General features: G+C 41.7%; 1 protein-coding gene across 1 annotated transcript in view; it reads right to left on the reverse strand.

Annotated features, from left to right (window-relative positions):
* The window catches only part of Camkmt (calmodulin-lysine N-methyltransferase), a 377,032-nt gene that overhangs the window by 5,879 nt on the left and 356,153 nt on the right, over positions 1 to 15,000 (reverse strand). Inside the window, exons 9-10 of the mRNA XM_015479709.2 lie at positions 10,560 to 10,623; positions 458 to 589 (exon numbers count right to left, since the gene is read on the reverse strand). Coding sequence (XP_015335195.2) covers positions 458 to 589; positions 10,560 to 10,623 — 196 coding nt within the window. The remainder of the gene's footprint in view (positions 1 to 457; positions 590 to 10,559; positions 10,624 to 15,000) is intronic.

The following is a 15,000-nucleotide window of genomic DNA, read 5'->3' on the forward strand; positions in this document are numbered from 1 at the left end:
TCTCAAACTGCCAACTGACCCAGCCATAAAGCAAGCAGAGATAAGGATTTACAGTCCAACATGATACAATTAGACATTCACCTTCTATTTATTTCAGTGTAGCTAAGCATTTAACCTACTTAAAAGCCGAAGGTTTTCATTAAAATACAAATGCATGTTTATCATTCATTCTATGCCACCTCCTCTTGCATCTTACAAATTAGTCTATTATGAATGAAAAGATTAATTTGTTTCAGAGAAAGGAGTAAACAGGAACGGTTTCTGTAAAATCCTTCTAGACATGCAAAGATAAAAGATGGCTTTACCACACAAAATAATCAGATACAAATAGCTGTTCAGAAGCAACACACCTAAGGAGTACTTTAATCAAATATTTAGGTTACCTGCCAAAAAGACCATGATCTCTTCAAAATGCAATGCGGATTAAAGTGTTATCTAACACAAGCAGAAAACTAACCTTGGAGTGGAAGTTTGAAATGTGTTCATCATAATTTTCATGTCTTTGGAGAGAGAAACCAGCTTTTTCAGCTAGATTGCAAAACTGGTTTAAAGTATTCCCTCGGTGTGGGGCGAACACCATTGCTTTTCCCTAGAACATTAAAATAGAAATTCACGCATTTTAAAACTGGAAGGCAACAAAACATAACAGACATTGGTCAAAGCACTTAACATACTTCTCTCAGGGAAACTCAATTGTTCTAGAGATATCCACACAGGATGGGCATTCAAGGACAATTTCAAGGATAACTACACATCAAACAAGGAAAAAAATACATATATAGAGATATAGATATTTCACATTCAAATGGCCAGTTTCTGTGTTTTATACTTTTTAAACAATACACATAATAAAATCTGATTGAAAGTTAGCATTCTGAACAATACACACTATTTCAGGTCTGATGGTTTAAACCACTGACTAGATCTGGGGCAGACCCACTCACCTGTGACTCTTTTGCACCCACCAACAAAGCTCCAAAGGATGTGGCCACAGATGCCTATAAATGTTAATTTACTATGCCCTGAAAATTCAGAACCAAGAAATTGTCCAAAGGGAGGAGTAACCACAATCCCTACTGGAGCGCTTTCACATTTCTATCCTGTCACCAGCCTTTTTCATGACTCTCTTGCTAGAGACACAAGGTGACAGGCTTTTAGTTTCTAACTTCATTGAATCCCTCATAATGGTCATCACTGTAGGAAAGTAGTTCATCACAGCCATTGAAAGGCTGCTTTTCAAAGAATGTGGTGCAATGAGGGTAAACAGGCTGATCTAAATCACCACACAGTCTTTTTAGACTGTTGCAGTGAGGAGAGTGGAGGACTTGAATAAAATACACACTGGACCTTAGAAGGCCATCTGACACGGAACTCCATAATGACTATCTGCTAACCACTGGTATGTGCGGTTCCCCCCCACCACATGTACACAGAGCAGTCAAACTTCTGAACCTTATTTTCTTCCTACTTTTTAAAAAAAGATGGCTGCGTCCTTCTGTTAATTCTAAGTTACGTTTCACTTCTGTGAAATGCCACTTTAGTTTTGAAGGAATCATGAAAAAATATCTGTTCCTTTTGAAAGATTATTACTCATACTTATGGATCATTTATCGGGCAACTGGAATGTATGAGGCCGTGGGCTAAGCATCCAGACACATAGCGTCTCCTTTAGTCTATACCACCCTCCACTGCAGGTATTCTCAGGTCCATTTTATAGGATGCTCAGAAAGGGTGGACAATTTGGTAAGGTGACACAACCAGTAAATGATTAGAAGCTCATCCTCCCATTTCAACACTAAGCTCTTTCTGCTATGTTACATTGTCTCCTTACTACTAACAGTGGTGGTGGTGGTGGTGGTGATGATGATGATGATCATAATGACAGCTACCACCGTGCAAGGTACTTCACAATCCCTCCCCTTGGTCCCCTCAGTGATCTTCTCCACAATGTTGTACGGTAGACATTCCATTTTGCAGATGATTAAGCGAGCAGTGAAGGGTTTGAAGAAAATAAGGAGGAACTGTGTGGTCAAAAGGATCCTGGATTTAAAGGGAGTCTCTACCATTAAACAGCTGCAGCGCCCAAGGACAATCAAACAGAATCATCAAAAGTCATTGAACTGTTGAGCTTGAAGGTACCTTGGAGATGACATAGCCCAATCTACTCCTTAGGCCCTCCTAGCGGACCCACTGAGTTTTGTCATCCATCAAATGAAAAGAACAAAGCTCCCCTGCCTTTTCTTTTTTCTTCCCTCCAGCAACTTGTGAGGAGCAAATGAGGTGGTGAATGTGAAAATAATTTGAAAAACAAGAGAGTACAGATGTCAGATTAGAAAAATCCAGACCACCCAAAAGTGCTATAAAAATTCTATCATTTCTTTCTCCCTCATTCACCTGAAATAAAAGGCACTGATATACTGTCCTGGACATAAAGAGTGTTTTCATACTCTGTTTACACAGACATGTACACACTCAGGCACATAATTATAGCAGCACCAATCATGCCACTACACTTATGGTTCTGTCAGCTTTTCCAAAATTAATTGCTATTTTCAGGCAGTTTTCAAACTTAGCAGCAAAAATTCATTTTTATGTGAAACTAGATATAATACATGGTCTCAGCAGGAGAGCAAAAGTCTCCATTAAATAAAAAAAAAAAAGGAAGGAATACCAGTAGGTCATTTTAGTCATTTCTAAGAGCTGGTTGCCACTCTGGATTTTTGAATAATGGAAGTTGTTTCATTTTAAAGTCACCTGCAAAGATTGTCTTCTAGTTACAATTGAAGAGTTATTTTTCCAGCTATTATCTAAGCTACATATCATAACGTTTACAGGGCGACAGGTTTCTTGGTTGGGCTGATGTTTGCATTCACAAAGCACAATGACCCCCACTTCCCACTTCCCCCTGAGTTGGGGTGAAAGGTTAAGAGGACCATAACTAAGCCCACGGCAGTACTCTCTGCCCAAACATTTCTTTCCTAGGGCTCAGTTTTTCTGTCCTTCCCTAACCAAGGTATCTAGAACAGAAGCCCCACCCCACCCCAAGCTCTCCACCCCTTCTGTGGGCTTTGTTCTTGTTCTTAGCACTTATCACCAGGGACATCCTTGTTTGCTAATGCTCTCCTCTGGCTGGAATGCACTCTCCATGACAACAGCATCTGCTAATGCTTATTCATTGAATTTCCTGGTGCCTAGCATGTAGTAGGCACTCAGGCAACATTTGTTGAGAGACTAAACTAAATCCAGATGTTGGAAAAATTTGAAAAATACAAGTCTTTGGGAATTTGACGGCCTCAGTCTATTGCTTATTCTTTTAAAAAAGATTTCTCCAAGAAGCTTTCCCAGAGTCAGCTGCTATGGTGGCATGTCAGAGGGCAGTAATCTGTACCCAATCCTCTTCCCACAAGAAAGAGAAAGAGCAAGGGGGAGTTTTAATCTGTAATAGCTCAGTTATGAGTGTTAAGTTGTTTACTTTTTTGTTTTGTTGAATACAGATACTTTTGAGATGTGGATTAATATTTAGGATAGAAAGTAGCACATCATCCATTTATTTAATAAACACCTACTGAGCCCTACTGCGTGCAGCCCCTGCCCCACACAGTAATGAATGGCTTTAGAGGCCCACCAGTATCTCCAGGGGAGCAGGGCACTTCATCTGTGAAGCCATGCAACCCGAGAAATGCACCTTACAATTTAGGCTCCAAAAAAAAAAAAAAAAAAAATCAACCCAAGAAAAAGAATATAGATTTCAAATTAGCCCATCACTTTAGAAAAATTATTTTCAATTTACCAAAGCACAACTTTCTAAGCATTCAGTCACGGAGTCATTTTAAACTCAGAATGAACACTCAATTGAATGTAAAAATTTGACTGATGTGCAGAAATTTGAGGGAATTCATTTACCCCTGTAGAGAAGAGAGAGAAGTACCACTAAACAACAATGATACTGTTTACATTGTGAATTCAGTTGTTGTTATTTTGCCAGTCTACTCTATACTCACATATTATAGGGTGTATACTTCTGAAAAAAAATAGGTATGCTTCAGGCTCATTTTAAAGGAATATGCTATGCTCGTGAAATGCCTTCATTCCTTTTTCATTTCCAAGCAACCAATTATTAAACACCAATGACATATTTAAGCTGATGCTCATTTTCTGTTTCTTTGCCTGGTTTCTGAGTCACTGCCTGCTTCCTCTCCTACCATCCCAGTCTCCTTTCCTGGCTTCTCTTGGCCTACCTCCCCCGATTGTCAGTGGTCCCAGGCCACTACCTACTGTTTCTTCACATTTTATATTCTAGGCAATTGTAACTGAGGTCTGTGACTTCAGCTATCACTTATACATCAATAACTCCCAAGTCTGTAACCACACCATTTGCCATTGTCCAGGGCCCACACCCATAGTTCCAAGTGCCTGCTCATCCCTGTGTATGGATATTCTCAAGCCACCTTTAACCCATTCTGTCTAAAATGGATCCCGATATCCTTGATCCCAAACCCTTAACATTCCCAGGGCATCACCTATCAAACACACCGCACACACCCACATACTCAGACATGGAGCTGAGTATCTCCTAGATACTGACCATTTTCATACCCATAGCTTTCAAAATGAAGATGGAAACCTGGGAAAAAAGCATTGCCTTTCAAGAATTTTCAATGCCATACCCCCCTGCGATACATTGTCTCCAGGTGAATCCTGAATTGTTTCAGGGGAGACCTGGAGGGACAAAGGGACCAGGACTGGAAGTATTAGTTTTTTCCTTTGTTTGTTTTACATCCCATTTAACTAAAGCTGCTTCACTTTTTTTTTTTTTTTTTTTTTTTTTTTGAGAGGGAGTACTGGGGATTGAACCTAGGGCCTTGTGGGTGGTAGGCATGTGCTCTATCACTGAACAGAACCCCAGCCCCCACTTTTATCTCTTTGAGATGCTGGCTAAACTTTTTTTGACGGAAGGGTTTTGCCATTTAAGTAGGGGTTGAAAATGACTGACGTGGGTCCCGTCTTCTTGGGATGATAGACAAAGCTCCATGTGCCTGTCCCACTACATGAGGATTTCCTGCTGTTCTTATGCTCACCTTGGGCCAAAGTAACCACAGCCCCTTGGTATGTTCTTTTTTTCACCCCTTTGTCTTTAAACATGCAAACATTTCCTTGGAGTAGAATGCTCCTCGTATCTCCAGTATTTTGTCTGCATGGTGAACTCTTATTCATCCCTCAGCACCCAGACTAGACATCATGCTCCTATGAAGCATTTGCTGACCTCATCTGGCCTCCACACAGTGCCTCCTGCCCCACTTAGCTCTCTGTCTCCATGGGTTGCACACCTCTGCTCTGCCCTCCCACACCGCTGGGCAACTACTTACTTGCTTCTCTCTCTCACTGGATGGTGATCTCCTTCAGGGCGGGATCACATTGTCTCTTACTCCATCCCCAGGCCCATCCCTGGCACAGTGTCTAGCACTGAGGCAGTAAGCAAACATTTCCTGGATGAATCTTTTAATGAATATCCATTCAATATCTCCTTTGCTGTCATCAGGTCTACATGAGCTCCAATTAGAAGGTGGGTCCATGCTGGACCCTGAGGAGTCACCCTTGGTGACTTCAAGCTCTCCTGTACTCCAATCCAATCTCTATTCTGTGGCCAGAGTGATCTTTCTAGAACTCATATCTGATAACACCATTGTCCACCAATGTTCAGTGGCTTTTTATTAGTCATGATGAAACCCAGTTTCTTATTATAGTGTTCTTAGCCTCTTATACAATGGTACCCAAACTAGCAGTAACCTCACTTCCTGCCCCTCACTAATGGGGACTGAATCCACGGACACTTTACCACTGAGCCACATTCCCAGCCCTTTTTTATTTTTTATTTTTTTTGAGATAGGGTCTTGTTAAGTTCTTGGGGCCTCCTGAGTCACTGGGATTACAGGTGTGCACCACTGTACCAGCTAAGACAGACACTCTTATACTCCAGGGAGATAAAATTTCTCCTTGGTTCCTTGCTCTTTAACACTCCACACATGTGAGCTCTGTGCCCTCCACCAGGGCGGCTACTTCTTGTCCTCTTCTTCTGAGGCTTAGAACATCCTTCTGACTACTCAAGGCTAAAGTCCAGCGCAGCTGCCTCTTAGGGAAACCTCCAAAGCACTTCATCATTTTTTCTCCTGTACCTCTTTCTTAGTACCACCATGGCGCCTTCAAATTCCTGGTAGCTCCTGTATTAATCTGATCTGTGCTATGCTTGGAGTCTCGCAGTCCTCCTCATTCATATTTATATCACTACCCCACATTCCTGAGCCCAGTGCCAGGCAGACAGTAATTGCTCAACAAATATTTGTTGACTGAAGACTGAGTCCAAACTTTATAGCATCTCACATTCTATCTAGTAAACTGGAAGATTCATATTTTGCACTGTCTGTGTGTTCTACCTGTGTACATGTTGCATCTCCACAACCAGATTCTAAATTCCTAAAGCCTACCTTGTGTCTGAATCAACACCTGGGTGGCACTTAGAAAAGAGCTTCTTAGGGCTGGGCCCCTCCTCTGAGAGTCTCAAAATGATCTAAGGGCTCTCTGTTACGATGACCAGTGTTTCTCAAGCACTCCTACAACTTTATGAGCTAGGTATGGCTGAACACAGCTTTTCACTGAGAACAGGTGAGGATTTGCTGGGCCTCTGACCTGGCAAGCAGACAAGTGTCCTTCAACAGTTTCACCATTCTGAGCCCACCCACACAAGGTAATTTCCCTAAGATAAGCAAAAAACAGATGTTTGAACAGATATGGGCAGAGATGTTAGAGTCATAGAAAAGATGAGGAACTCTCCCCATGAAATGATATTACTCTTTAAAATGAGAGTCCATGATTTCCATGTATGGTACTCCTTGGATATAGGCAGGGCTCCTGGAATTTGGTGGTCAGCTAGGGCCAGTTGCTGAAGAAGGTTAAATGGATTCCACAGTGATAATTCTGAATTGCTGACAATTGGCCAGCAGTGATAACGAGCTGGAGAGCTATCAATATTGCATCCCCATCCATCTCCTCGTGCTTCTGAGTGAACTTACACTGCCTCACTGGCCTGGCTCCCCTCCCTGGACCCAAAGCCATTTCAGAGCAATATTAGTAGATACCATTTGTTGGTTGTCATTTATGGACTACAGGTCAACTTGCAGGCTGCTGTGACTGGATTTTAAATTACATTCGGGTCCTCTGATATTGGACATTGCTGTTGTCACAGACTTTAGGGAACACAAAGACAGGGAGTCACCCTATCAATCATGAGCAACAAGAAACCATTCACCAGAGGGAAAATGGGGGTGGGAGAGGTTGCTTCTTGGAATGAGTAAAATTTGCTGATTTCATTCTTTTTTAATATTCTATTCTTTTCAATCCGTTAAGTTTGCTAGTGAGTAGTATTATAGCAGGAGTCAATTATCTTTGTGGTTTCTTTAAACCAGCAAGTTGAGAAAAGTGTCAATTTGGGGCGCGTGGCAAACCATTTCCTGATGAAATTCAGGGCTGCCTATAATGACCTACCAGACACAGGGGCCTGCTTGGCTGAGGATCTAAGTTTAGCCTTTGGATTTGACATTGCCCTTGGGTCAAGCCAGCAGTCCACGTGGATGGCTAAGCTGCCTCTGGCTGCTTGTCTCCCTTCACTTATGACTCTGTAATAAATATGGAAAGCAGAGAAACACCCCCCACCCCATCTTCTTTCTTTGCTTCTGGACCCTCTGACCCCCACCAACAGTTGATTTACTCAATCTAGAAATCAAGCAACTGTACTCCCCAACATGGCAGATTTCACTTCTTCCCAGGGAATATCACTAGAACCTTCATGTTGAATTATTTTGCTCTTGCCAATGTAGTCATCTCTCTCCCCATTGCTTGGTGGGGGCTGACTGTAGCAAAAGATGTCACCTTCTTCTAGGTAGGCAATCCTCCTGGGACTAGGGCAGGGCCTACTGCGGGAATTTGGGACATAAAAGCAGGGGATAGATATACTGCAGGCTCAGTTATGTGCAGTAATTCCCAAAGTCCACATCAGAAAATAGAGTGTTCTCTCCTGCCAGCATTTCTCCAAGGAAAATGCTCAGAAAGAGCCCCCTACATTCTGTATTCACCATAATCAGAAAGTCTCTAGTTCTGCGGGGTAACAGGAGCTAAGTGTGGAGAGCTGTTCAGAGGCCATCATTCACATGTACATGGGTTTGTTTACTGCTTGTTTCACAGATCAGAAACTGAGGCTTCCAGAGGATGAATCTAGTAAATGGCAGCGTTCAGATCTGAGCCTAAGTTTTCTGCCCCTAGAGCTCTCTTCACAAGGAGAACCGAAGCTCTCACAGTTGACAGAGCTCTCTAAGAGACTGGATGAAATTCCCTGCTTTCCCTTCATGGGGGAAAATGGGGCAAGACAGGTGGTTCCAGAGCTGGTCATTGCTAAACTGGATCTGGAATTTCCTCTAGCCAGGCCAGCATACCTTAGGACAAGTGTCTCCTGTATGAACCCTGACAAGCTGGTACAGCAATAAAAAAGAACCAGCTCTCATTTTGGAGTGCGTCCTGGGCACCAGGTACATGCCTGGCATGCCTGAGTGGAGGCTCAGGGATGCATGTTCCCTTCCTCCTCAGACCTCCCAATGGGGATGAGATTCTGGGTGGTCATTTCAGTAAGTCCATGTACCATCCCAATCTCAAACCTCCCCTCTGACAATGGGCCAAATGTACTTTAGGCTAGAAAATACAGTAGGCTTGGTATCTGCCAGCCCACTAGGGGCCTTCGTGATGCCCACTACTGCCATTTCTACTGCTGCAGGTTGGTGTGGGCCTCTGATTTGGCCTTTCTGTTCCACAAATAGCATGAGTAAATACTATTTACTAGAGACCCTGCCTAGTCCTTTTCTGGGCTAAAGGTGAGTATTGGCCGTCAGTAGGAGGGCAGCTGGGTGGATCCACACCTCAGACAGCAGGGGACTGGGTTTAACAGAGGGTCTGGAAGAGCAGCAAGAGATTCCAATCCAATCTGAATTTAGGTCTATTCATAGCTTGGGCAGGTAAATCATGCAAATCTGCTCCAAAATGGAGTATTTGCCACAAATAGGCTTTGAAGGGGTGTTGGTGATGGGTGAAGCACTGTTTGTGCAGTGTGAAATCTGGGAGTCCTTGAAGGCACTGTATTTATCTATGATACATTTTCACAGAGGCCTTTGCATTCAACAATCTCATTGCCCTCTCTGAAACTGTTGGCCTTGCAAAGGCTTAAAGAATCACCCAAGGCTAATGGGTGATGAGGAAGCCCAATATTCTTTCTTTGACCCTCAACTTGGGCAGCCTTCTCAATTGAGGCAGTAGCCCTCAGTAGCTGGGAACATGTCCCTTTCTGCCTCAGGCCTACTACCCACTTCACTGTGGGAATTGAGAAGGCCAATTTAATTGAATTGATTGCCACTTACAAAGCTGTGGTTACTCCTCTGAGAGGTCTATTTAAAGTTTCTGAGCTATATAGAGATAACAAAATAAAAAGCAACAGTGAAAGGCAAAGGATGATTATCAAATTGCTCTGGGAACCTTCAATGTGAAAAAGATATGAAAGAAAGATTGAAAGGTATTAGTCTATAAGTCTCATCGAGGTCAGAAGACTAGAACCTTTTAAAAAACACTTTTAGAAACAAAACTTTAGAAAACACACACATAGACACACACACTGCAGTCATCATAGATAAATGTGAGTTCCTATCTTAGATTACACTAATATTGTTAACCTATTTTAAATTCCTATGGCACAGCAAGAGTCTTCTATACTTACAAGATTTTTTTTTTTAAATGCATGAGCTTTAAACTCGTTTTCTTACTTTAAATAGATGTATATTAACTCTCTGTTTAGGCTGCAGGACCTCCTAGCTTAGTACAACAGCCCAACAAAATAAGAGTGGATACAAACTCTGTAATTTACTCACAGGCATAAATGGATATATAAATGTAAAAATGTGCACAATATTTTATGCCATGCTTGGCTTCATTGTGACCTAATGTTTATAATATGTAAATAATGGTTTCCTTTTAAAGCAAAGAACTTTTAATGTACAGATTCATCTTAAAGTCCTTTTTTCCTTAGTAAAAACAGAAATAAAAAGAAAAAAGTATTTTTGTGCGATAAATAAATACCCAATGACAAAGGTTACCATTGAAGGGATTAAAAACGACAGAAGTCAACAGAAAACTTTCAATATCATACTTCTACTTTAATATGAAGATATGGTTATCAAAGGAAAAGACTCAAGAAATTCTTTGATAAAAATAATCTCACACTTATCTTTGAAGCGGTTTCATTTATTTTACTACCCACTGTGTTCCTTATCAGAAGGCCAAGGGTAAGAAGTTTCCTAGTTATGATTAGGAAAGAATCTGATAGATCAGAAGACCCAATTGAAGTTGGACATAATAAGTATTAAAGTATTACATGACATTAATCCTGCCATTCCATTACTCTCTCCATCTTTGTGCACAGACTAATTATTCTGTAGCCAGTATTCAGGAGAAAATAGAAACATACTTACCATGGGCCGGAGTAATCTCTTTATTGCATCAACAAGGCTGGCTCTGTACTGGTCCAGAAACAGACTGAAATTGAGAAGAGAGCAGAATCCAGATTAAACTGGGTTTTCAAGTCTAATGATACTAATGGTGATAAATACAAGGCTCATTGCACATGTTTGCCCAATCCTAAAATGAGAGAAATTGGTTCCTTTCATTCAAATGTTTGCTGGGGGGCAAAATTTAAAAAGAAGATATAGTGGTCATTGGTATCTAACTAAAACCAAGCCATTCACCTGCTGCGGGCCAGGACTCACGTGTGGGCTATATGTTAATGTTAAAGGAACAGTTTCTAAACTGTTCTTAGTGGGTGTCATCTGGGAGAGATGAAGCACTATACATACTTCCCTTGTTAGATCCTAGAATCCCATAGACCTGGGCCCTCTGTCTGCCCAGGGTGCTATGGAACTGTCATCTAAAACCAAACCACCAGCCCCGCTGCATCCAAACCACAGGACAGGGGGTAATGGTTTTGGTGACTGGGAATAACACTAAGATATAAGACTCAACCAGTTACTAGGAGTGAATGGCTCCAAAAAAAAAGCTTTGCTAATATATCACAGAAACCATGATAACTCTGGATTTTTCTTTCTTGACCTCCATGTTAATTCTTCTCCAGTTCACTGTGATTTTTCATTTTTCTCCTCCAGTTTTTTTTTTCTCTCCTCCTCCAGTCTTTTGAGAACTTTTGTTGTTCTGTCATCTTTTGGCTGGGTTAGTCTGACCCTGTCTTTGCCAGGCATTATTGTGGAAGTTTGGAAGACAGTTTCTGTATCTGAAATTGCAGGTCCCAGGTTCAAGTTTGGGTTACTTGGCAGTAGATGGCAAGTTAGTTAATTCAGCCATACCTGGCACTGTGGTTTGAATACATTCCACTCAAATTCATGCATTGGACATTGAATCCACAATGCAATGGTGTTGAGAAGTGGGAAATTTGGCTCTTTTTGTCCTTCTACCTTCTGCCCTTTTGAGAACACAGGGTTCCTTTCCTCTGGAAGATTCAAAGGCATCTTGGACAAAGAGTCCAGACCCTCACCAGATTCCAAACTGGCCAGCACAGAGGAGGAAGAGAGACAGCTCAGGCAGAGGAGCCAGTCATCAGATGCTGGAGTTAGGCAAGGGTGGCAAGAAGCCATCAGCCATCCAGAGTACCTGCACTCACAGTGACCTCTTTGTTTTCTGAGCTCAGTACCAGAAGTAGAGCATTGGAGGTTCTCTTTCCAGTTTCCTGTGTGGCAGAAGTGCCGTCCCTCCTAGGTTTGAAATTTATTGAAGTTGGGGAGCATTTCTTGTGTGTGTGTGTGTGTGTGTGTGTGTGTTTTGCCTCTTCTACAACATTAGAAGCTACAGTGGTCTAAGAAGTTGGCTAACTCCTGAGGCAGAGTAGCAGCATGGGGGAGATGGCCAAGATAATAATGGTGTATGGCTTAGATACATACAGCTTCAGCTTCAGAGCCGTTGCTTCTAGGTGATATTTTTGCAAAAAAAAAATAAACAAAAAGCCCCAAAAACACACACATAAAGCCCAAAACCAAAACCAAAAAAACTGTTCTACTTCATAGAAATTGACAATGATGTCTTTTAAGGGAAAAGAGAACTACTTTTCAAAAAGCATCTTAACTCATAACACAAGTCCAAATGCATTGCTTTGCAAAGCAATGTAGAAAAGCTTTCCACCATATCTTGGCTTTCCAGTCTTACAGTGGCTGTTCCCTTATACCTTAGAAATAACACCCCTCCCCCCGCCCCATCTTGTGCTTTAATCATTGTGTTAGTTGGCTTTTTATCCCTGTAATCAATAGCTGATAAGAACAATTTAGAGCAGGAAAACTTTATTTTGGGCTCATGGTTACAGAGGATCAGTCCATGGCCAGCAGACTTCATGGCTATGAGCCCCCAGTGAGGCAGAACAACATGGCAGATGGGTGTGCTGGAGAAATATTGCTGAGCTCATGGCAGTCAGAAAGCAGGGAGAGAAAGCACAAGGAACCAGGGACAAAATATAATCCCCAAAGGCACTCCCCCAGTGACCTACTTCACCAGCCACGCTCCACCTGCCTATAGTTAACCACCCAGTAATCCCAATTATCAATCCAGTGGATGGATTAACCCAATGATTAGATCACATCTCAATCAAATAATTTCTCTGAACATTCTTGCATTAATTAACACATGAGCTTTTCAGGGGAACTCTTGTATCCATAACAGCCATCTTGAGAGGGGACCAGTGAAGCCCCACTTTTATTCTTAATACTGTAGGTTAGTCCCCCGATTTGGCCTCCCTGCTCCTCATGTGGCATGGCGAGCACCACCTGCTCCAGGACCCTGCCTTGTCCTTCTCTGGGTTAACACTTAGTATTGACTGTCAGGAGGAGGACTACCATCCTCCCTCAGAGAGGGCCACTGTATGTGGCCACATTTCAGACAGGGGGGAGCATCATTTAAGCTCATTAGAGCTCTGAATTTGATGTTTCTGCTCTGTGACTTTGGGCAAGTCACTTCATGTGAGGTCTTGTTAACAAAGGCCCACTTATGTGGCTGCAGTGGATGTCAAATTAATAATATGTTAGTTCATAAATATCATTGAGTACCTATGACATACACAGGGCACTGGGAATGAACTATGAATAAGATGAAGTTCTCTTTCTCAAGAGCTTCCATTCTGTATTCATTGACAGTGCCCACCAAATAGTTACTTGCCAACTGACTGGTAGCTCATTGCAGTCCTTGAAATGGAGGAAGTTTATATAGAGTGTTAGTTTCAATGATCTTAAAATAGGTTATGCACTCAACTTTACCAGCATTGCTGGGGGTGAACCACTGCTTAGGTAGGATGTCTCACAAGACTAGGTTCTCTTCTGTTTTGATGATTCTCTCATTTGAGAAAGAAGAGAACTGTTCATGAGAAGTTTCCAATAAGTCAATACATGTGGTTTCTTTGGCCACCACAGGTTCAGTGGAAAATTCTCTATGGAGAGGGTGCTTTGAGCAATGGAAAAAGAATCCTTTTCAGATGGGTTAGAAAGCATGCCAGAAGGGAGCAAACCTTACCCCATTCTACCCAGCAATCATCACTCATCTTTCATAAAACTATATCCTTATATCTTAGAATCCAGAATATATCTAATTCAAATGCTACAAAAAGGATTGATGAGAAAGGAATTAAATTGTAATTAAGTCTTTTTAAAAGTTTGCTCTTCAGGACACTATACCATATTCTTTAGTGAGGTAATAATACCTTTAGTTTTATTAACAAAATATTCTGGTTTTGCTCTTTAAGAAGCAAACTCTGCAGTTCCTCGGGCCTGTAGAAGCCCTGGCTGGTTGGGATGAGCAACAGCTACACTAGGGGCCTCTCTCACTTTATACCTGTGCATCCTAAGAGAGGGAAGATTGTCAGAAAAATAAACAGCACCTCACCAGATGAGCTTAAGGCATGCTCTTATAAAGCACCATTTCTACTTAATGTTGGTAATGGTGACAAAGAGGTTAACATCACAGCAACTGGAAAATGCAGCTTAAGCCACAGCACACATTCCAAACACAGTTATTTCAAAGGTAATGGCATCTACTTCATCATTCCAAATCAAATTTCCCAAAAGTAATTCTCATAGTTCCCTAATAGATCTTTATTCCAAGCAAGCTCACTTTTCTACTTAGCTCTGAAGCAGAATTTATAACGCTTTGTAGGGTACGTCATATGAGCAATTTCAATGTGTTTTAGTGGGAGTGATATGTAATCTCCTGAAAATTCACCCCTTAAATAAGTCCTAATGGCTCAGAGAACAGCAGTAGCTTAAGTGGATCTATTTAAAAAGGCTGAGTGGGTCAGTGATGGGGATGGAGATACCATTTCAACTCTCCCTTCAGTTACTGATCAAAATACATTGACAGTCCAGTTTGCCCGTTTAAACACTCACTCACACACACACACACACACACACACACCCTTCCATGCCATTGCTGGTGGCAGCGACACTTGCTTTGTTCATTGATCTGAATCACAGATTTTCTGACAAAGGAAAGGTGCTGGACCATTTTCATTGCCTCCTTTAGAATCAAAATTTTATGCAGAGAACGGAGAATCTGTAATTCCTCTCACAGAGAAATTTATTAGTGCAGAGCATATGGAGACATTTCTCTGTCAATAACCACAAAAGGGAGACCTATATGCAATTTTCATGGTGAAATGTGATAAGTTAAATTCACTGTTTTTAGACTTAACTTTCAGTGGAGGGATGACCCCTTTCAATATTTATTAAATGGTTTTTATGGGAGCTCAGAACGATGCCATGGTTGAATCTCACTTAGCTCTAGCCCTTAGTTGCGAGATCTTGGGCAATTGGTGTATTTTTGTCAGGGACCAAGTCTTCCCAGGTGTGAGGTGAAAGGGCTGATGACATT

This window comes from Marmota marmota, unplaced genomic scaffold, assembly GCF_001458135.2.
Source record: "Marmota marmota marmota unplaced genomic scaffold, marMar, whole genome shotgun sequence".
NCBI classification, from domain to species: domain Eukaryota; kingdom Metazoa; phylum Chordata; class Mammalia; order Rodentia; family Sciuridae; genus Marmota; species Marmota marmota.